Raw genomic sequence first — 23812 nt, 5'->3', positions numbered from 1 at the left:
GATCTCATCTTCTCAACGTTGGATTGTCAAATACCCGAGCGGATAATCGCTTGCGATTTGCACGTCGGCTGCCGTCCGGAACAATCGATCGAACCGTCACAAATATGAAGGATTTTTTCTAAAATGCAACAATGAACAGGAAGTTTCCCCGAAATGGTCTGAAAGGAGAGGGAGAAAAAAAATAGAAGGGAGGCAGGAACGGACACGGCGAGTATAACGAACACTTCATCCATGAAATTATTTCACTCACTCCGAGCCACAACGTTATCGACATTTAACTCGCTCCGGGATCTATTTCATGTCGGACAACTGAAGCGTTATATGTCGATTTTGTTGAGCGTAAGTTGCCGACGACAACCCGGGAACCGAAAAAAAAAAGGGGGATCCGGATTAGAAACAAAACAGAAAAGGATCGGAAAGTTTCGTCATTCAAAGCAACGATTGTTGAAACGGACCGTAATATTATTTCTCAGCTTAGAATCCGTCACAGGAGCGTCTCGTAACAAATACGGTCATCCAATATGGCTGCCACGCAGCAAAAACCACACCGAGCCGCGGATGTGCGCTAATCCGTCATTTCCGGAGGATTTCCAAACAAACGCACGCCTGCCGTCAAACCGCAGCAACCTCGAATACACAAAGGAATATCCCACGTATCAATCACAAGCCACGCAATTCAACCACCTCGAAGAATAGCATCAACATCCCTCTGCAGCAGGGGGCACCTGGCATCAAGCGCCCGAGAAATATCCGCCCGCGTGACCGCGAAACAGCCGAAAACGTACCTGACGAACCCGAGAGGCACCTTCAACCTCTGGTACATATTTTTGTGGCAGGGCCCGGAAACGGTGCAATTCTCGCCGGTCAACATCGGCTCCGGTTAGTCCCTGACGTGACACACGACGGCTGCTGGGCACGTATGCCGAGTGCCAGGTGAGGAAGAGATGATAAGCTTATGGCAAAAGGATAATACACACAGATCCTTATGGTACGACAAGGGGCTGAGGAAGGGCCTCGCAGCACAAATACAGGTGATTTTACTGTCAACTAACATATTGGCTTACAGTTAGCTTACCATTGCACTTGGATTTATTTACAATTTATGGATATTAGGGATGCCCTTTAATACGCTCATCATATGTACTTCTTATAAAAAATGAATAAAGGGTTCGATGTCGGTCTAAATAATGAAATACAGCGAAGCCTGCATATTTTTTCATTCATTCATGATCGTGCAAACAACCATTCACTTGTCATATTGAGACATAATAATAAGAATCACATTGATAATAATGCATTTTATTTAAGGCGCCTTTCTAGACAATCAAACATACCACACAGACACAAAATATATGCAAAATACAGATTTTAAAAAACAATAAAAGCAACAAAGCGGTAAAAATTTAAAGAAAAAAAAGGACCGTTGGCATCAGATGGAATTGTTTACTTTAAACAGGCATTCAACTATTCGGTCTTTCATTCACACATCGTGGCGGTTTAGGTTCTTCAGCGAACGCCCTGCAGGTTTTCTGGGAACCCCGCACAGATCCAGGAACCTTCCAGCCCGATCAAACCACTGCGCCGCCTGCTGCCCACCGAGGCAAGGAATTCAAGCAAATAACCTTTGGCTTCTTCTTGGAAAACTGTCGAAAACGGTTCTCCCATATATCCATGTTTTTGCTGTCTAAAGTTGTGGAAACACAAGGACGTGAGCGAAACCGTCGCCTTCTGAGCCACATTTATCGGACGGATAATTGAATTCTAATAATAGATGAAATAAAATTCACAAGATTGATTAAAAAGCAATCTCGCGCTTTAGTGAGTGCGAATTAAAACAGGAGATAGTCCAGATCAGCGTTTCCTGAAAGAGCAGCGTGCAAAGACAAGCATTTCAGGTGTAAACATTTCATCACGTAAAACGGCCTCATCACAATAAACGTAGCCGATTGTCGCTTTTCAGCCGGCGACACTTCCAACCTGCGGTTCTGTCGTTACCGGAGCACTCAGCCAGCACATTTGACGCTTTATTATCGGCCTTTTTTTCTATTTTACGCGCCCGGGACCACCGTCCCACCCGTTGCTTCCATCATCCGGCGGATCTAAAAATTTTTGCGATATAACTCCTGAATGACAGCCTGTATCTGCGACTTCTGAGCGTTTTCCCCTCGAGGACGGGTGTAAACTTGATAAGCAATTAACTTGAAACCAATCAGCCTGTCGTTACTACCGCCTTCCTGGAACGGAAGGAGGGAGGGGCGTGTAGTGACAATACGAAGATTAGCGTTGATCTGATTTAATGAGGATGAGGTTCTGCTGACAAAAATGCTGCACTCTCGAGCCTTTTCTCCGTGTTCTTGGCACCGAAGTTGGACGTTCACCATGAACGCTGCTTTTAACATAGTCTATAAATAGATTACACACACACACACACACACACACGCTGTGGTGTTGAGCCCAGGTCCGCTGTGGGTCTATTGTTCTGTGTCACACATACTTTAATTGGAGGTTATTCTTGATTTAATATTCCTCCAGCTGTAATTAGCCGGAGCGGTGCATAATGGCCGAGTGTAATAAAAGCAGTGGGTGATGTTTGAAGATCTTAGGAGGGGAAGCCGTGAACTTTTTGGGATATTTTGGTGAAAGGGGAGAGGTCGTTGTTTTCATCTCAATGCCTGATCAAACCGGGGCGCGTTTATGTGAACGGCTGCTAATAAGCGGGCGCAGAACGGAAATAACAGTGCCATTGGTGTCGCTATGTATATGTATATTTAATATTGTTCTGTCTGGCAAAGAAAGTGAGAAAACGAAGTAGAGCTTAAGCAAAACCGCATAAAAATAGAAAAACAAACCACAATTATGTGCATAGTGTAGCGAGTCACAAATGTTGGGGTTTGTTGATGTTTGTGCTCTGTGTGATTTTGGGGTTGCAGGGAATTCTGTTTTTTTTTTACCTGGAATTGAACGGGAACAGTTGGTTGTATTGCAGGCTTATGTAGCGTGGCTGTGGCCGACAACAGCTATTGCTTATTAAACGGACGTTTTACCATCAACCGCGTGTTTTGCCTGACTAGAACGCTATGAATAATGCGTGACTAAAGGGGGCGTCACGGTGCAAGAAGGTCCTCGGTTCGATTCCCCAGATGTGCCAATGAGAGGGTGAGTGGTTCTATGTATCTACAGGACTGTCTCAGAAAATTAGAATATTGTTATAAAGTTCTTTATCTTCTGTAATGCAATTACAAAAACAAAAATGTCATACATTCTGGATTCATTACAAATCAACTGAAACATTGCAAGCCTTTTATTGTTTCAATATTGCTGATTATGTCTTACATCTTAAGAAAACCCAAAAATCCTGTCTCAAAAATATTAGAATATCATGAAAAAGTAATTTTTGTCTTTTTAATTGCATTACAGAAGATAAAGAACTTCATCACAATATTCTAATTTTCTGAGACAGTCCTGTATATCATTAGACTAATCAAGATAATGAACGGATAAATGAATGAATGAATGACTCGTAAGAGATCACACAAAGGACTTGTTTTCAGTTGCATGGAGTTCTTTCATCATTCTTTCATACTCTTGCATCATATGCATTCTGGAATGTTTTTATCCACATTATAAGTGGATAAAATGTCTAAAATCCCTTCGGTGAAATAAAATAATCAAAGAAAAATACCTCATTATCAAAATTAAAAAAAAAAAAAAACAGGAAAAGATGTTACTATTTTCCTCAATGTAGGACCCCCCCCCCTCCCCACCCCTCCCAGAGGATTATGATCTAAAGTAATAAACGCGGACAAAAGATTTCATAACGTGCCGCAATTTACTGAGGATGCAGGATTTTTCGGGCGGAATCCTGTACTGGAGCAGAGCCCTCCCACAGTGAAGCCTCCCTGGCAACTGTGCACGTGACGACAGCCTGACAGGCATTCCCAGGGGACGGGCAGGAGAGTGTGACTCCACCGCTGTAGTTTCACCCCCCAGCCGCCACGCCATCGCCTCAACCCCGGCGTCAAGAAGCGGGCCTCGTAGTGGGACGCGGGGCGAGCGTGACTCTTGATCATTTTTCTGCTTCTCAAGCTATTAATGAACACCAAAACATTTTGAATCTCGGTCACTCTGTAAAATCACTGGAGGGGCTTTAAAAAAAAAAAACAAACAAAAAAAAAAAAGTCGATATGTGACGGAAAAGACGTCAAAGTCGACGTGGTTTGAAGTTTAGAGAAGACAGAATGTCCTGAAATGAGCTCCCGGAGTCAGAGGAGGTTAAGCCTGTTGTGTATTGTACGTTGCATTGGTTTGCTTTGTTTGCGTGTTTTTTTGACTGGATTTTCACCTCAATGCTTTCAATGACAATTTGATTTGGGGGACTGGTGTGTACTTTGATCAGCTGCTGCATTGCATAACATATGAAATCCCACTTCTTTTTTTTTTTTTTTTTCTAATCTAATACCTAGAGAAGCTTAGCGGTTCTTCAAAGCATCTTTGCAAGATGCTTTTGAAGAATTGAAGGGTGTCTTAGACCCCGACCGAAACGCAGGAGGTACACGGATGTCACAATGCACGCATTGATTGCGATGTCATGGTCGGGCATTTTTTTTTTGTGCCTGTGTGTATTTTTGGGGTGTACCAAAGCCTTAGAATGACCTTTTTTTCTCACAGGAAGCCTGTCAGACTCATAAGGTACTAAATATTCATATTCTCGCTGGGAAAGGAAGGTTGATAAGAGAGAAGTTATTAAGCAGTAACACCCAACAATGAGCCAAAAGTGTGAGACTCCAGCGGAGGCTTGGTAAAAGTTTGCTTTTAAACCTCGTGCAATCTTAACATTGTGTTTACTCCCCTTGTCTTACGGGTCAAAAATGACCCGTAAGACAATCTTTGTACCCTTGTGGTGTACAGCCCACATGGAAACATAAACAAAAAAGAAGTATCACTTTTTCTAATGATGGGGTCTCTTTAGGAAAGTCATAAAATTTCAAGTTGGAAAAAAATGTTGTTTTTTCTACAGCTAAACATGGTAGTGGGTCACTTTTGACCCGCAAGGCAACACAAGGGTTAACTTAAGAGTTACATTTTGTTATTTAGTGCCTTTTAAATCACGGATCCACGGTAATTGATTCAGATATACTTGTAAACTCTAACACTGCAGGGAGGGGGGAATGCACAATGCGTTGTGACACGTGCACGCCACGCAGACGCTACATGAACCGGATTGTACACGTAATGACTTGATGTTGTGATGCTAGCGTGAATTCCTTCTCACTTAGTCGAGGTCAATTTACTTTTGTACATCTTAAACTAGTATTACTGATGTTATTCGCGGCCCTATTTCTATGTGAGCTGTATCAAAACTGTTGATATAAACTGTAAATTTGCCGGATTGAATTACTCATTGTTTACTATAGGAAAGGGAAATTACATTGATAACCCTTGACAGCATGAGTGTCATAATCTGGCCTTTTGGGAAAAACTGAAACGGAGACGACGCGCTAAAAAAGCGCCCTGATGGCCGCGATTAAAATTACAATACACTGTTTTAAACAAACTAAATGACACAAACACACACACACGAACACACACACACCGTTTCTCCTCAAACACACATATTAATTCTCTTCTTCTCCTATTTGGCAGCCATGGCAACGACCATTTGCCTCAGATCTTTAATCACTAAATCTGCACGGTGCGTCGTTATCAGATTATAGGATTATCCAGTTCACGCTGAGAAATCAAACGGGCCCGTACCCAATCGGAGGGACTCGTGCACGCATGCTCTCTGGCCCCTGTCTCGCTCATTCTCTCTCACACACACACTCTCTCTCCTTCACACACAGATATACATAAAGTCAAGTGCGGCAGGAAAAAAAAGAAAAAACAAATAATCGGGTGCATTCGGTTTGGAGATAAGGATAATAGATAAGGATAAAATTCAGCATCGAGAATTCAGATAGAAGTCGTCCGGAGCGCTGAGGCTCGGCGTTTCTGCCCTCCTTCCGGCTGCGAAGACTTGTGTGTTCTCGACTTGGCATGCAATTAAGTGAAACTGTTGCGAGGGCTTGAGCGCCGACTCGTGCGCGTGGAAAAACTTAGCTTCACTGCGGCGCAGCGTGCGGTCACAAACTCAAAAGGCTTCCTGCGCCGCCGTATTTCTTTCGCTTATTAAATAGATCAATCTCGTCATCTCCGTATTTTTGTTGGTAACGCCCCACCAAAGCTCATGATAAAGACAGATTTGACGCAAACCAACAGGCTCCGAATAGCAACCCACAGCTGGTTCACATGCTTTTTTTTTAATCAACAGGCGGAGGGTCAAAACACGTGCGCGCCGGTTCACGATACCCGGAAAAACAACCCCGACTTCGGTGACCGAGGGAATAATGAGGACACTGGATATCGTACAGCTCATTTGACCCACATTGAATCTCACGTCATTTTTACTGGATTTGTTTCAAACAGCTGCTCAATGAAAACATCATCGCTAAGTTGTTTATTCCTCACCGCAGAGACGGTAACCGACTCCTCTGAAAAAAGCATTTTCTCTCTTGGTTTCTTACTCATTCCTTATCATTTTGTGAGTTACTGATTCCTGCAAATATGTCTGCAGGAAGTTTCTCACATAGAGCTCAAATTATTGCAGAAAGCTACATTCATTCATTCATGATCTATACTGCTTATCCTGCACTCAGGGTCGTCTATCCCAACGGTCATTGGGCGGACGGGTCGCCGATCAATCACAAGACATCTGTACATTTCTTCAAAAAAAAATTCAAAAGAAAATACCCTTCTCTAAAAATCATGGCTATCTTACTGCAGGGAATCTCCTGGAATAACAAATAACCGGCTGCTCTCAATGTTAGTCGATCACCAGCATCTCCATTAACCAGGCCGTATGATTCAGATATCCTCGTTTCAGAAGCTAACGTTTTGCTTAGTCGAGATCTCCAGCAAGCGGAAACTCGCACCAGATCCAGATCGGGAGCAACGCCGATGAGGGAAATCATATTTATTCAAACGGAGCTGTGCGGCTCGCAACGCTCAGCAAGCTACTCTGGGATACTCAGTTCAGAGCGTCACTTCTGTTCACTTCAACACCTGCACAAATATTTTGACTCCCACTGGATGGAGATCTGCAAAACATCTCATTCACTTCCCCCTTTTGAAGTCTTTTAACCGTCTCTTTCTTGCAAAAATCAGGTTATCAAAAATTGAGTTTCTTTTTTTTTTTTTTTTTCGCCCGCCCTGCTACTCGGATCATTTTTTATGAAGTCTCTCGACACCAAATGCGTTTTTGTTAGCATCAAACAAGAACACATGAATGAACCAACAAACAGATTCAGGAAGGATAAAAACAGTGCATTAACCGTGTTGAAGAAATCGCTTCTCAATCTGGTCGTCATTAGAAAACAACTTATCTCCGACAAACCGAAACAAGTCGATTGTTTTCCCGGCAGCGTCGATTCTAACGACCGAATTGTGTTGACTCCGGTACATTTTGCATGTCGTACGATCTGGGAATAAAGGTGTTCTAGACAACAAGCAAACAGAACTACTTTTTACCGATGTAGACGTCAAAGAGACGGACGTACAGAGAGAAAACATGCATTTCAGATTGCTGAGTCTTCAATTTAATTTCCAATGAGTACCTCCCTTTTTTTGAACAGCCGCATAAGCAGATCAGCGTTAGGTGAAGTAGAAGCATTGTGAACCCATGCCTGAAATGTGAGGATGATGCCGAAGGCACATCGGTATTTTCGGTTGATACAGACAGACACTCGCTTATAGACCAGGCATGAGCTGGTACAAGTAATACATACAGGACTGTCTCAGAAAATTAGAATATTGTGATAAAGTTCGGTATCTTCTGTAATGCAATTACAAAAACAAAAATGTCATACATTCTGGATTCATTGCAAATCAACTGAAATATTGCAAGCCTTTTAGTGATTTAATATTGCTGATTATGGCTTACATCTTAGGAAAACTCAAAAATCCTATCTCAAAATATTAGAATATCATGAAAAAGTCATTTTTTGTTTTTTTTAATTGTATTACAGAAGATAAAGAACTTTATCACAATATTCTAATTTTCTGTGACAGTCCTGTATATTTCTTTAGATCAGTGTAACATAAACCAAACTAAAAGGCAGGTTTCATTGAATATTTTTTTACAAGGTTTCATATTTCACAATGTAGCCAATCTTCTTACCTGCTTAGAAAAGCAATTCAGAAATGACTTCATGTTTAAGGAATATCATCTCACCTCTGCATTAAAAAAAAAAAAGATAAAATAGTGAGCTATTCCCCCAGCGCTACTGCTATTATTAGAATTAGATTTAGATTGTGTGTCCCAAACTCCTTAAACCCTCCGACCCTAGTTTGGTCCAGACCTGCTCTGCTTGGAAAGGATCTTCAGACAACTGAGATTTGTGATTTGGCGCCATATAAATAAAAATCTGACTTGACTTCTTTCTCATTGAAAGTAAAAAAAAATCAACATTTTCAAAGACGGTGGTGCGTAAGTTTAGTTCAGGATTTAAGCGACAACTTGAAGCTGAATGTTCCTAAATGCTACAGTGCTCTTGTGCCAAATCTGCCACAGGGTTGATGAATAAATCTTCAGATCAAACGCTTTAATACACGACATCCCATCCATTTTTGAAGAAACCTGACAAGTTTGTGCAATTTAGTCTCTTACACAAAGTTTTTAAAGATATTAAGGCTGATTTTACATTTCATTTTGCCGCTCTCAACACGTTCGAAATGTTGTTAGCTCAGTGTTGAGCTCCGCAAGAAAGTCCAACAAGTGCATCCCCACTTTCCTGCTGCAATATTTAGTCAGTTACTGAAAGCTTGTTTAATGTCTTTTCCTTTTCTTTTTTTTTTTTTTTTTTTTGTGGTGTTTCCAAAATAACCACCATGTCTCTTCACAGTAAAGCTGTTTGATCCATTAAGCCGCAATCCTCAAGAAGTGATTCTCGCCCCTAACTGGGAAACAACTTCCGTAAAGCACCGAATTGAGTTTGACAACATTAATTGTCACACTGGTGACTGCTCTCCTCAATGGGCACCTGGGATGATTCACTACTGGACTTAGTGTTCCAAATACTGCTTCTAACCGAGCCCAGAGACACCCGATTAGACCGGATCTGCCAGCATGCAAGAACCAAGCCAAGGATAAAGGGTTTTTATATCTGGGTGTTGTACAGATCACACAGGACTTGACAGATCGTGGATGAACAATTGGGCTGGGTCAAGGACAGACTCCGTGACCCTTGTTGCGTCACATGCAGCAAAGTGTGGGTAAAAGGGTATATCCTCAAGTCAACCTTGGAGTTTTTCAACCGGGACTCCGGCAACAAACAGGCGAGGAAAAGTCTTACGTGGATCCTCGCAGAACCTTCCCGAAACACCCCGAAGAGGCTCCCAAAGAGGGAACGGTCTGATCCTTTTGCTCAGAGACTCCCAATGGTTCCTTCCCAACCGGCAGGAGTAGCCCTCAATGAACATGCCAAGTATGCGGCCTACCAGTCTGGGATCATCTGAGATCAGACAATTATATCCAATCAAGATCCCAGTAGTCCTGCTGATTGGGGTTGACCTGAGATTGGACGGACGGGGCAGGTATTTTAGAAAACCAAAGCAACTATTGCAACGAGCTGTCAGGAACCGACCGAGCGTCCTCGAAGCCATATTTTGTACCCCTTGATCCAAATCCACGAGAGTCGGTTTGTTCGAATCAATCGGGCGTCTTCACGAATTGCCTTGATTCTAAATGATATTGTTTTACCTCTTCCGTCTGCTCTTTTAGACTTATGTAGTTCATCCAGTCGACCACTGGCAAAGCCAGTGGATTACAAGTGCACCGGGGGGTTTGCTATTGCTAGCCTCACTTCCTCATCTGCTGGCATGGCAACCTGACCCTCAATCCTTATTCTCTGCCAAAGTTCTACCAACATATTATAGATAAAGTCTACCGGACGGAGGGACGGAGGCCATAAATCTATCTCTTCTTGAGGCGCTGAGTTGGGCAGAAACTCCATTAGTAGTTCCAGGTGACTTGTGGCTAAATGGCATTTGTTCATCAGGTTTCAGGCAAACTATTGCCCCCTTCTGGAGGGGTGTAACGTGCCACTATAAAAGCGTTTGCAAAATCAAGTGGCATTTCTAATTGGAAGCAAATTCAATTTTACTACCTATTTTATTCGTGACATTCGATAACCATTTCTAATCATCAATCTTTACAAGGTCTTTGGTCCTGAGCTTGGCAACATTATAAAGGTGAGACCGAACAGAGAAACTGATCATTTCTCATCCGGTCTCTCCACACCCCAGTTTTGAAATTTGCTATTTTATTATAATTAACATCACAAAGACATGTGGCCTTATTTGACAGCATGACCATATTTTTGTTAAATTCCTTTTTTCCGTTATCTAAGAAAAAACAAAACAGGTTGCAAACTTTCACCTGAAGATTACCGACTGAATTTCACCGAATCCGTGAAGGAGGCGCCTGGTTTCAGGTTGTCCTTCGGGTGCGTTTGACGTTTGTTCCCCTGCAGCTCATCTCAAAATCACAAAGATCTCTTTTTCTATAACTCTGCCTTCCAGCGTCGCCGAGAACCTCCATCATGAAGCCGTGCTTGCCGGTGCGCTCTTTTGTTGTTTCGTGCACCGCGTCTGAAAAGCTAACCGACATTGATTTTTCTCTGGAGATTTCGAACAGCGCGAGAGATCGATTAGTGCTTTCAAAATTCAAAGAAGGGGACTAACCTTTTTTTGAATAAATCAAAGATTTATAATGATTTTACACATAAAAACAAACTGAATTCCAGGTATCCATTTACCTTAAGACCCTACTTTGTGAGTGCATTTATACATATTTGTTACAGTGTTTAAAAATACTTTTCCAGTTTTCCTTTTCGCTTTACTTCATCATATCTGAATTAATTCAATCTTCAAAAAAAATGACTTGTATTGAAAAATGTAAAATAGATAGATAGATAGATAGATAGATAGATAGATAGATAGATAGATAGATAGATAGATAGATAGATAGATAGATAGATAGATAGATAGATAGATAGATAGATAGATAGATAAAAATATAGAAACATCCTAGACATACTTCATCAGCAAAAGGACTTAATTAGGTCTTACATTCTTTGACAGAATTGAACCGCTGAGCTGTTCTTGGCTAATTCGGACCGCTTGGACAAGTGCTCATGATCTCTCACTCGATTTGGAGAGGAAACTCTCCGGAACAATCACGTGACACCTTTGATGCTCCTAAATAGACGCGGCAGGCCGGTCAGCTGTGCGAGTGAAAACACGTCGATAGGTTAGAGGGGGAGGAGAAACATCAGCGGTGGACAAACTCCCTCGGAGACAAATTCACTCAGCATTTTCCCCCGAAGGAGAGGGAAAAAAAAAAGAAAAATCCAAGCCAATGAAGTCCGTACAAGAAGATCGATCATCACCTGAGGGGAGACGGACGGGGGAATCGATACGGGATGAATTGAAATCCCATTACTTGTCATTGATTTTACCCGACACGGACGAATGGAGCTGATTCTTACTGTGTCTTTTAGGAGTCTGCAGAATGCAAGAAAAAGACAGGCTTAAACCCGGCCGGTTTGGTTCCCATTATATCCCGAATATCTGACATTTTCAGTCGAGTAAATTTTGACTCAAATCAGTTTTTTATTAGTGAATGAAAAGAATCTTCACCATGTCACCATGTACAAGGGAAAGGAGCCATGTCACCACTTTAATATAAAATGACACGTTTTACGATCATTGTCCGAGTCACGCAGTTTGTTCTGTCTTTCATTTCGTCAACAAGGTTTTAGAAACATTATTAATCCGTGTTCAAAGAAACTCCACGGGGTGTAGTTCCGCATACGACCACTAGGGGGCGTTTGCAGAGTTATACGAACCCGACAAGCGGCTTTGCTTGGAGACGTGAAAAATGCAATCCTGTTTTTGGCCCTAAAACACCCGGTATTTTCCAACTCTCCCGTGCCGATGAGCCGAGAGGCACTCAACCGCTGCTGATAAACTTAATCTATTGGAAATGTGAGTGGAAAAACACATTAGCCTATTCTGGTCATTGACAATTACGACCGATGGGCAAGAATGAAGACATGGGTCTAATGTGTCTTTTAAAGTCATGTTCTGGTTGTGAGTCCTACAGTACACTGCTGCGGTACCCCACCACGGGTTGGGAAAGTGCATGTGTGTGTGTGTGTGTGTGTGTGTGTGTGTGTGTGTGTTTGTGTTTGTGGAAGGGGTAACAATATTGACTCATGTGGAGCGGAAACATTATCTGATCAGACACTACAAAAGATGTTGACAAAGTGTTTTTGGATTGGTAGCAAAGCCTTCAGTTGAAATATATAATACATTAAAGTTCATTTAAAATTACAATAATAACACATAATGACTTTAGAATACCAATCAAATTATCTTGAAGGGCCTCTGGTGATTCCCGCTCTTGGTAATCCGGCTGCAAATTACATAATGAGGCTGTCATTGTGGCAGCAGTATTGTGTTGGTGTGGGTGTAAGAGAGGACATTTATCAGGGCTCTTGGCCAAAAAGAAACTCTATAGGTCCAAATATCTGGCAGGGAACAAGCCGAGAACTCGCCGTCCGGCCACCGAAGACCGGAGGTTTCGATTTCCGGCGTAACCGTGCAGCCGAGCTGCGCAGACGGGTCTCCATTGGGTCACGACCGGGACTCAAACCCCAACAGACGACCCGGGGTAAAGTTTACAGATCAACAGTTCTCCTAATCCATTCTGACATTGTGTTTGAGAGGCTGTGCATTTTCAGTTGTGCACAGCTGGCTCAGGCAAAGCCAGGAACGAATTGGACTTTGGAAAATCGGAATATATATTTTATAAAATATATATTCACAAAGCGTCCGGTCTCTCTTTGGGGAGAATCTTATCACTCGTCATGATTTTCTACGGTGACCGCTCTAACCTTGGACATTAACCTTCAACAGACCATGATTCAAATTTCTACTATTTCTCTTTTTTGCCAGACAAATGATAAAAAGCAAAATAATAACAAAAAGACTGGCTGATTGATCAAAGTTGACCGGACTCTTCATTTAGTCAAAACAGCGAATCCAAAACTCTGTCTTGAGAGCCGCCGGCCTTCAACACTGCAAGACGCCACCGATCGTCAATGCGGGCGGACGGGACGGAACACGAAAATACAAACGTCACATCAGATCTGCAAACAAATGTCACAAACCAACATCCCATTCCAAAACACAGCCAGAACAATGGAGTCACATAAAATGACTAAAAGAAGCTAATACCGGCCTCTCGTAGATGATAATTTGCTTAACTTTAAGCGTTTCGCCGCTTTTTTGTTTTCCTGAATTATCATTTTTTTTAAACATCTACACAGTTTAGCCAAAGAAGCTGTTTCCAGGCTCTGTAAAACACCACATGGTAGATCTACATCCCATGATGGCCCCTGATGGCTTTCACCATCAGGGGTTGTCCACTCCGTAATTTTTGTAAAAAATTACAAAAGGAAATTCAATTAATTTCGATTTTACTACAGTTTGCAACAAAAGTTAAGTGACGGTTCACCTGCGGGATTTTATAGCTTGTAAATTGTGCCCTTCTTGAGAAAAAATGTAATTTTAGAACAGCTGTCATGTAAAGGGCTGTTGTGATGATGGTGTATACATATTTTATTTACTGTGTTTTATGACGTAGGACGAACAAGTAGCTCGTGTAAAATGTGTTATATTTTATTGTTTTTGCAAAAAGGAGGCAAGAGTTGAAAATTAGGGGTAGCCATAAGCTCTGTACAGGACTTAAGTTATTTCATTGTCATGAAATTATGTCAAAAGTGTTTTGTCGCCATCCATATTCTATTTTATTCTTTTCTTTTCTACACCATGGTACCGATATGGCTGAGAATTAACTGGATTCTGGCCGAAGGGAGCAAACAGGCCCTTTCATACAAACATGAACTAATAGTTATTCCAAAACTCCTTAAGAAATAATATTACCATAAGTACAAAGCTGAATTACCAGTGGGATTGTATGTATGACATACATATTTTTATTATTTTCTTGATTTCTAAAAATAACCTGAAGCTTCAGCTGATACCTTTTGGGTCAAGGTGAAGATGTTTTTAGAGGTTTGGGGATTTTCATAAGAATCACTATTTCCTGTTTATTTATTTTCGAATCTTATGTTTGTATAATGTTGTTTGATTGTGTTAAAAAAAAAACAAGATAAACTCACTAAACATCGGGTGGATGAAGAATGCAAACAGCTGCAAAATGTGACACCATGTTATTTTGTCAGGGGTCATATGGAGGGATACCGGTTACCTCGGTAACATCGTGTTATTCATAGCTATTGTTTTCCATTTTACTGTAAAGCAGTGGGGCTATTCTTTATTCTGATACGTATTCAATAATGACCTTAAAATAACAAGGGGGGAGGCGGACAGGACGCATCACAACAGCTTGTGCCAAGGAGGTGAGGGATGCTGAGGCCAGGTGACTTAATGAGAGCACGCCGGTTTTGTCTGTCACAGCAAAAAGAAAGGGAACGCCACCGGAGGCCTGAATTCCAAAAGACAGAAGTAAATAACCTGTCAAAAGACATCCAGTCACACCTGACACCACTATCTAGCTTTGAAGTCTTTCACAGCAAAAAAAAAAAAAAAAAAAAAAAAAAATATATATATATATATATATATATATATACATAAAAAAAATGAAAGGACAGGTCAAGGATATCCTTGAAAGCAGTGATATTTGTGTTTTTGTGGCGTTATTTAGTCTTTAGTATCTTATATATCTAGAATAGAATGGATTTTTACAGAGTAAATGTGTCATGAAGGCACAGAAGTCCCCTGGATTTAAGTTACATTTTAGAAATCATCTTCATCACCCTTATGAGTCCGATCATGTCGCCCTATCAGCATTAGATGATTGAAATTATTCTTTGTCATTTTGCATGCCAGGCTGAAGAGAACTGATGGGGTGTTTTCAAGCGGCGGCTGAAGTCGATGTTATTACAGCGGCTCATTATAAGCGGGCACTTACAAATATTACAAAATCCCAAACGAGAACCATAGTATTCAATTTCTTTTTTTTTTTTTTTTTTTGTGGTAAAGTGTTACTTTTTATATTATTTTTTTTAGAGAAAAATCCCAAAAACGAATGCAGCGGCAGGACGTCAGAGATGAGATTCAGGTTCGCTACTGGAACTTCAACTATTTTGATGTTATTATTGTTATGACACATTCCGGTATATAAAAAAAAAAAAGCTTACATCGGCACCCAGAAGGGAATCCACCATCGCAGCACTAAACTCGTATCGCCTCGCTGTTTACATACAGACCAAGTGAGTCAGACGTGTCTGGCACACCGTGCACGGTTCAGACCCGACCCAGCCGCTATCCGAGAGGGGATGAAGATGTGTGCAGAACGGAGATGATTGAAAACAGGGATCCAAATATATGCCTTCTCAGTGGCGAATTATAGCCCAAAGTTTTCTCCACGGCAACAGTAGGTTGTTTTAGCACAGCTGGAAATAATATTATTATTTTGTAAACTCTAATCTATTACTCTGATATTTGGAAGTCACAGGGAAAGCCATGGTGAGATGTAAAAAAAAGAAAAAAAAACACTCTGTCACTGCTATTTCAATTGAAGGCACCGTCACAGGGACGTCACCGTGGCGACAGATGTTTCAAACCGAATGTGCAAAAATCTAGATGACAGTAAAAGGACAAACTATAAAGGTGTATAAAGGTGTGTATTTTCAGTTTATCATTTCAGAGGGTATTTTTCCTACTGGGTTGAAAAAAAAAATCTGACTTGACAATCTATCAGTATGTCTTTTTGACAACGTCTTATAAATATCACTATTGTATTTCATCTGACTTTAAGTGGATTATGTTTTCAGCTACACCGTCATACAAACATTAGAGATTGCCACCACTATTTGCACCACTTTTTGCAACCTTTTAGGAAATGTTCTATGGTTTACTTATTGTTTTACTAATCGTGAGCAGCTCGGGGGATTCAGTGCCTTGCCCAACGACACTTTGGCACGCATCGCACTAACATATGGATAAACTCTGATTTCAACGTTTAGTGATACTGAACCAAAATAATACACCTGCTGTTTTGGAGTCACTCATTTCTTAGCATTGATTTGTCTGAGGAGGTCGAAGGTCAGCGTGCGTCGAACCGATCTTCATTTAACTTCATAGACATTGGCAGAAGCGTCACTGGATAAAGGTGTCTTAACACACCCACCTCTAGTTTCAGCACTGGGAGCCTTTTCAGGCTGGGGACGAATGCTATGAAGTAAAAAAAATACTAAATACACTTTTGAGATTTTTTGGAGTGGTTGGCGGTCAGAAAGAAGGAAAAACCTCTGAAGCATAACCTTTAGATTATAAAAATATTAGACTTCCATTGTCGTATTGTTTTAAACACAATCCACCCCCGATTCGAATGGAAATAAAAGGAAATAAACTATGACGTATCCAAAAATGATTCAAGGCATAAATCTAAAAAAATAATAAATAAATATATCCTTTTTTAATTTATTTATTTTATTCTTTCTTTTTTAATTTACCATTGCGGTTTTTGTAATTGTAAATAAATAAAGAAATATTCAAGGTGTTGTTCCTATTTACTGGTTATTTCCAGGTTCAAACGTAACTCCTTGACTTGCACCTCACAACTCATGCAAAACAAAAACATTCACGATTCAGCGTAAAAGACAACATCGAAACAAAATGACGCTTCCCTGCTTTCCCGATTCGGTCAACCTCGTACTATTTCTCCGCCGCCGCCCATCACCTACCGGGTCTTAATGGTGGGGTTCATCCTCAGAGGGAACAATCCCAGGTCAACGTCTTCGCTGTCGGGATTAAACTCTAGGGCTCCCGAGATGTAAATCAGGAAATAGTCCCAGAGCTCTGGTAACTTCTGAGATGAGAGAATCATGAGGGAATCTTTAGGGTCGGTCGTGTTTAGGTTCAACGGTGTCACCCGGGGAAGGGAGGCGGCAATGTCATCCAGCCTCCCCTCAGCTTGCCTTTAAGCGCTTTCGGTCGACCCGGCCTCAACCGTCCACTCAGCACCTCCATTTAGCTGACTGACTCCTTCCCCCCAGGACCAGGCACAAGCACAAGCACAAACCGGACTCTCCCTCGCTACACTGGTGCACCCCCTTCCTCAAACACACACACACACACACACACACACACACACATAGGCACACACGCACGCACTGCTGTACCATCCACAATCAATCATCTGACAGCAAGGCATGTTTTTTTTTTTTTTTAAAACAACAAATAAATAAAAACAAATATGAAATCCCCTGGACGTGTGGTGTTAAACTGCATATATACAGGACTGTCTCCGAAAATTAGAATATTGTGATAAAGTTCTTTTTCTACTGTAATGCAATTAACAAAACAAAAATTACTTTTTCATGAGATTTTAATATTTTGAGATAGGTTTTTTGAGTTTTCCTAAGATGTAAGCCATAATCAACAATAGTAAAATAATAAAAGGCTTGCAATGTTTCAGTTGATTTGTAATGAATCCAGAATGTATGACATTTTTGTTTTTGTAATTGCATTACAGAAGATAAAGAACTTTATCGCAATATTCTACATTTTCTGAGACAGTCCTGTATTAGTGTGAGAAAATATTTGCCGTGGGATGAAAAATGTGAGAGCGAGAGGCGTGTAAATCCAATTGATGGAGCTGAAGAGGACATTCAAAGAAGTTTTCATGTGCGATTAAATCAGAATTGGAACAAAGTCTACTCTGCTGTCATTTCTATTAAACAGGTGGAGTTTTAAAATAAAAAAAAACAATGAAATAAAAACACTTCAAGAAAAAAAATAATAGAATAAAATAAATTATACATATAATAATGTGAGAGGAGTGATTGACACGTGTAAATGAGTATGTGAAAATTAAAAGGGCTACAAACAAACAAATAAGTATATAGTAAAAATTTAAATCGGAAACTGAGCCGAATCCCCCGTCTACATCTTATATATATGTATATACATTATATATATGTATTAATATATTAATTTTACAAATATTGTCAGTTGAGTTTCTGCTCGTTTCGTTTGCATCCCTTTCATTTTGTCTGTTTTTATCATAATTTTCTCGATTGAAAGAAACAAAAAGTAAGAGACGCATCTTGTTTACATCGGGCGGCGTGTTGACCCGGCGGTTCCGCAGAGGCGCGCAACGTGCGTATGCGTGCATCTGCTTATGTATGTGTGTGTGCCTATATGTGTGTGTGTGTGTGAGACGAACCCACGTACCAGTAAATGAGCGACAGCCCGTCGAACCTCTCGAGTTCTCTCCCACGCTGTTTGAGCAGAGACATAGTATCCTCGCCGCCGTCGTTGCGGGTGTGAAGGAATCCAGTGACCCGGTCGTCCCGGTGCAGACGCGCCCCCTTCCCCCCCGCCGCCTCCCCTTCCACCCTCCCCGTCCCTCCCCTCCCCTCCTCCCGGTAAGATCTCCTGCCCTCTCCCGCCCTCGGCGCCTCCAGGTTCAGGTCCAGATCCGGGTCCGGGTCCAGGTCCCTGCTGGTAACCGGGCGTCTAATCCGCGCGTCATGTGCTTCGCCTCCCCTTCTCACCGTCTGTTTGGGTGGATGTCGACTATGTGTATGTGTGTGTGTGTGTGTGTGTGTGTATGTGTGTGTGTGTGTATGTGTGTGTGTGTTTGCACAGGGGGGACACCCCTCACCTCCACTAACCCCCCCCCCTTTCTGGAAACATCCCACACCGGTTTCCCCGGTGATGGATCAGCTGTCAGGGTGTCAGTGTGATGTCTCCTCCTCCCTCACGCCTGTTTTTGCATCTCCACTTCTTGGAGCTCACAATCAGGGAGGTGTGTGTGTGTGTGTGTGTGTGTGTGGAGTGCGCTTCAGCAAGGTATCAAGAGATAAAGTCAGGCTGAAATGGTTTGGACGTGCACGGAGGATCTGGTGGTCTGGGGCAGACCTAGGCATTTTTTGCCCGTTTCACTTTTTTTTCTCCAAAAGACTACTTTCTTTGAATATTTTAATAAGTATTTTCAATCCACATTGAATTTAGAAACTCCTTTTTTTTTCCATTTTGTTTAATTTTGTATGGATGGTTACATACAAAATAGTGTCATTTATATGATCATTAATGATTTCAAAGTTGAAAAATAAAATGCCCCCAAAAATGTCATATTTAAATTGCAATTTTTCATTTTGTTCAATTCACATGATACCCAGTCGGCCCGCGCTTAAAAATCAAATGAGAAATGTTGCCAAATAATTGGCCACCCCTGGTCCAGAAGAAGACAAGAGAGGAGGTTTATGGATAGAAGGGACAGAGGACAGGAAGTTAGATGGTGGAAAAAGAAGAGAAAAAGAAAGATAGCGCATGTGTGAATGGGTGAATGCAATCACGTTTTTTAATCATGCAATCATTGTAGTAATTTTTGCACAAACGTCCATTTGTGCAGGGCCGCTGGAGGTCAGCTTGGATCAGCGTGACGGGCTCAGAATCAGAATCCCAATACTTTATTGAAATGGGAAATTGCTGAAATTTTTGTTAAAAGCGGCTCCTTCTCACAGAATAAAGAGAAGAGGAATTCAAATTGAACTCTATATAAAAATAAAGAATAGAAATGCAAATAAATAGCGAATAATAAACAATAAAAAAAATAAAAATAAAATAACATGAAAAAAGTGAAGTTCAAAAAGTATGTAAAAATATATGTAACATATATACATGTGTATTTACAAGTGCATGCCTAAGATTACATGTAGTATTTAGAAGTGCAGTTGATGTTGTGCTCTTCTTCCTTTCAGAGTGTGAATCCAAGGTGAAGTAGATCTTCAGTAACAGCAATCTGTTTGTCTTCATCCACCAAAACCCTTCAGACTTTTGACTCAACCTGATTCCCCCACATTTGGGAGTTTATTACTTCTTTCTTGCAGCTACGCGCATTAGTTTCCGTTCCAGCGGAGATAATGCGGCGCCTCCCCGATAGTCTCGCCGGGTAAGACTTCGGGCGAAGACGAGGACGTAAACAAAGGGGCGAGCAGCAGGCGAGGTCGGCTCCTGAGGTGATCGGTGGTGACTTATTTGACCAAAACCGAGATGCTGGAGCTGTTCCAAATCTGAATAACTAAACAAACACAAGGAATAAATCTGTAGACGCTAAGAGAATCCCGAGAGGAAACAGAGATGCAAAACAACATGAGTCAACAAGGGGGCTGCAGCGCTAATACAGACAAACATGGACCGCCAGAAGTGTCAAATTTAAGTCCATAACCCCAAAAGTCCCCAAATTTTGTATTGATGTACACATTCTCTAACTATTTTTTGGTAAGAAATGCTTATAGATAGAGTTTATGGCATTGTGACTTTACATTCATGCATTTGTGTCCAATTCTTAACCTGTCTCACTTACTTGTTTATCTTTGTATCATCATTATCATTATCATTATCATTATCATTATCATTATCATTATCATTATCATTATCATTATCATTATCATTAGTAGTCGTAGTAGTAGTATCAATTATAGCATGATTATTATCATATTGTTATTATTATTAGTAGTAGTAATATATCTGAACAACATCTAAAATTGTTGCATGAATAATGTAAAAAATATCATTACATAATTGATATTCATTTGGGTGACTTTCACCAGAATACATTCTCATCATGTTGTCAATACTAGCAGATATTGCTCAGAAAAATACATGATATTTCGTGCAGGAAACTAATATGCTTTATGAATAAATGGAATTGGTTATCCTATTTTGGCATGCAGTTATTGCTAAAAATGCCCCAAACTATTACGATTGATTGTAGTTAACATTTAGGTGTCATGCAACCTGTTACTGCCACCATCGGCCCAAGTGCTCAAAACAGAGGTGGAAGTACAAAACTGAAAGAAAATGCATGAAATTTTCAAACAACGGCAATTAGGAGAAAATTAAAAATGACAAAACGTGCTTTTTAAACTTGATTGAAAGAGTTTAGGTTATTAGGAGAATATATATTTGACCAGACATCTTCCAGCTCACTTGTGATGCCGTAGATGTTTTTCTGCTCCAAACGATGGGTTTTCAAGGTGACGGAAAAAACATTCAAGGATTAAGAAAAATCCTGCCCACATGGACAGAGTTAATCCCATTGTAGTCTCATGTGTAAGTCCCGAGCATAAAGCATCTAAATATGCACAAATTTTCAGTGCACATCCCCGAGAAGACATATCTCCCGAAAACCAGCCTAAATTTCAAATGGTTTACGCAAACATGCACGGTGTGATTTTTTTTTTTTTTTTTTTTTTTTTTTTAAACTCAGCTACCATCTGCCATTGTTGGAATGTTCAAGAGCGTCAGGTTTGTTTGTGCTGCCTCCTCCTGTTGCGTAACCAAGCGGGCACCCTGAGGGAACCTGTCTGCTGGGTGTCCTCTGAGGACGCAGGCAGGGGCGTGCACGGTTTATCAGAGGGCCGGCGGCGTCTGGTGGGAGCGTGTAAATTAAAACTAGTTGGCCAGTTAGATAAATCAATATAAGCGCATCGCTATTAAATAATAAGAAAGAACATCATCACAACTGTTGATTTCATGAAATAAAAGAGATGCATGGATGTTGCAAATCCACATTATTGTTGATCAATCTGCAACATGTGTATGACAATAAATAATACTAAAAGAATAGTACAAAATGGTGATATACTTGGAAAACGTATCATTGACAATCAAATGGCCACGATAGAAGATACGAATGAATAATATGTGGCGTTTTTGCAGGTCTGGCAAGTTTGTGTGTGTTATGACATTGTGCATTTTTAATGCATTGTCTTGACCCGTTTCTTGGGTGATGCGTTTGTCACCGTGGTGACACCGCCATTGTGTCGCTGAAAATCCTTGGGTGAACCTGAGGTTACCTTTGTAACCTTCTAATCCTGCTTTGTAATACAGATCCAAAAATGGGATTAACTGATCCCAAATATAATAAGGGGCTAGGCCATTTAAGTTCTTAAAAGTTGGCAATGTTATTTGAAAGAAGACAGTGAGGAAACTAATGAATCAATTGCAATAAACACTTTTATTTGTGTTTAAGGAAACTGTCAGGAAGATTAAATAAGAATAATGAAACAAAATGAGATGTTCATAAGAGCTGACATCAGATATTTGCCCCTTTGATAAAAAGACAATATTACACCCTTTACAATGTGATGGTTTTATTGTAAATAAGTAATAAAATATCCGTATATATGTTCATAACTGTGCAATATTTCATAACAGCTACATGTACAATATTTTTTCATACTCTTGTGCACTCCTTATCTTTCACTTGTTATTTAAGAGACTTTATAGTTTATTTGTATTTCTTATTCTCCCTTTTTCTCTTATTTTTTTTTACTGTTTATACAATTTTTCTACTATTATTTATTATTTTTATATTTTTCTTGTAACTCTGGCACAACACTTTCCTTCGGGATAAATAAAATTGTTCTAATTCTAATTCCTTTCAGTACACTAAATTAAAAATGTAAAAACAAATTAAATAAAACTGTTACATTGTAGTAACATTCCCTTCAGTCTTCCTCAGACAAACCTAAGCACTGACTGACGCGCTATTTATCAAACGACTGTCTGGGTGTGTGCGTATGTGTGTGTGTGTGTGTGTGTGTGTGTGTATGTGTGTGTATGTGTGTGTGTGTGTGTGTGCTGTCTCACAGCGATGATTGAAAGTCTTCTCTATTTCTCTCTTATCTTAGACCCTGAGGTTGTGGCCCGTCACAAACACACCCAATATCCATCACCGCTGGAGTCCCTGCAAAATTCCGTCACAGAACATTTTGAATAAAAGCAGCCTTAAGTCATTTTATCTCCATATCGTCAGATTCCACAATTTAGTTCATGTATTGAAATTGCGGAGAAATCCGACGTCCATATTTTTTTAGCCTATTTTCTTTAATTTTCTAATCATGTGATGTGTAACGTAAAGGCTACATTGGACGTGCACGGACGGAATAGGAGCCTCTCGGTGTGGAGGGATACCGGTGACCAGCGTGATACCAATTTTGTCATTTGAGATAAAACCCCAAAAAATATAATGACAGATAAGCAAATATTCCCTTTAAAATAAAGGATGCTTGGATTCTTGTTCTGCTTGGTTGAACAACTTCATTTTCAAGAAAACCAATTACCCCACTGCATAATAGGGGCTTCATCTTAATTACAATTAAGGATAAAGATACAGCATGTATATATTGCTCTATAGGGTCTAATTAAGTGCAAAAAGGAGGAAAATCATCGTTGAAAAAAAAAAAAAAAAACTTCCTCATGTCAGCTCGTTCCCCTCGACGCCTTCGGGCCTCCACTGTCAAGATCCCCGCATGGGGGGCCGAACGCCGCAGCCACTCCCGCATTGCCGTCACCGTCGGGCCGCTATGTTCCAAAAGCAGTCCACATTTAGAAACGGCGGTTACGTCATCTCACCCCGTTGGATTAAAAACACCCAAATGAAATATTCTCTCAGGTTCCCCCGCGTTTACCTCTGAACTCTCACCTCGGGTAAAGTTGTGCGTCCCGACTGGAACATAAACGCACCGGCGTTGTCCCACCATGCCTGTTTTCACATTTATTTAGATAAACCAACAGCCACAAGTGAATGCTTAAAAATATTGCATATGATGACAAATCACAGTATATTATATGTTATCATAAATGCATAATTATGCATGTATTAAAG

General features: G+C 40.6%; 1 protein-coding gene across 1 annotated transcript in view; it reads right to left on the bottom strand.

The window, feature by feature from the left end:
• LOC147220718 (uncharacterized) overlaps nt 1-23812 on the bottom strand; it is a 64616-nt gene that overhangs the window by 38374 nt on the left and 2430 nt on the right. The window contains exons 3-4 of the mRNA XM_086170107.1: nt 21414-21520; nt 18367-18636 (exon numbers count right to left, since the gene is read on the bottom strand). Coding sequence (XP_086026233.1) covers nt 18367-18636; nt 21414-21520 — 377 coding nt within the window. The remainder of the gene's footprint in view (nt 1-18366; nt 18637-21413; nt 21521-23812) is intronic.

Source organism: Fistularia commersonii, chromosome 23 (genome assembly GCF_037954325.1).
Source record: "Fistularia commersonii isolate RoL2024-O1a breed Wild chromosome 23, RoL_Fcom_v1.0, whole genome shotgun sequence".
In the NCBI taxonomy this organism is placed as follows: Eukaryota; Metazoa; Chordata; class Actinopteri; order Syngnathiformes; family Fistulariidae; genus Fistularia; species Fistularia commersonii.
The sequence above is the reverse complement of the archived record's forward strand: the minus strand, read 5'-3'. Positions and strand labels throughout refer to the sequence as shown.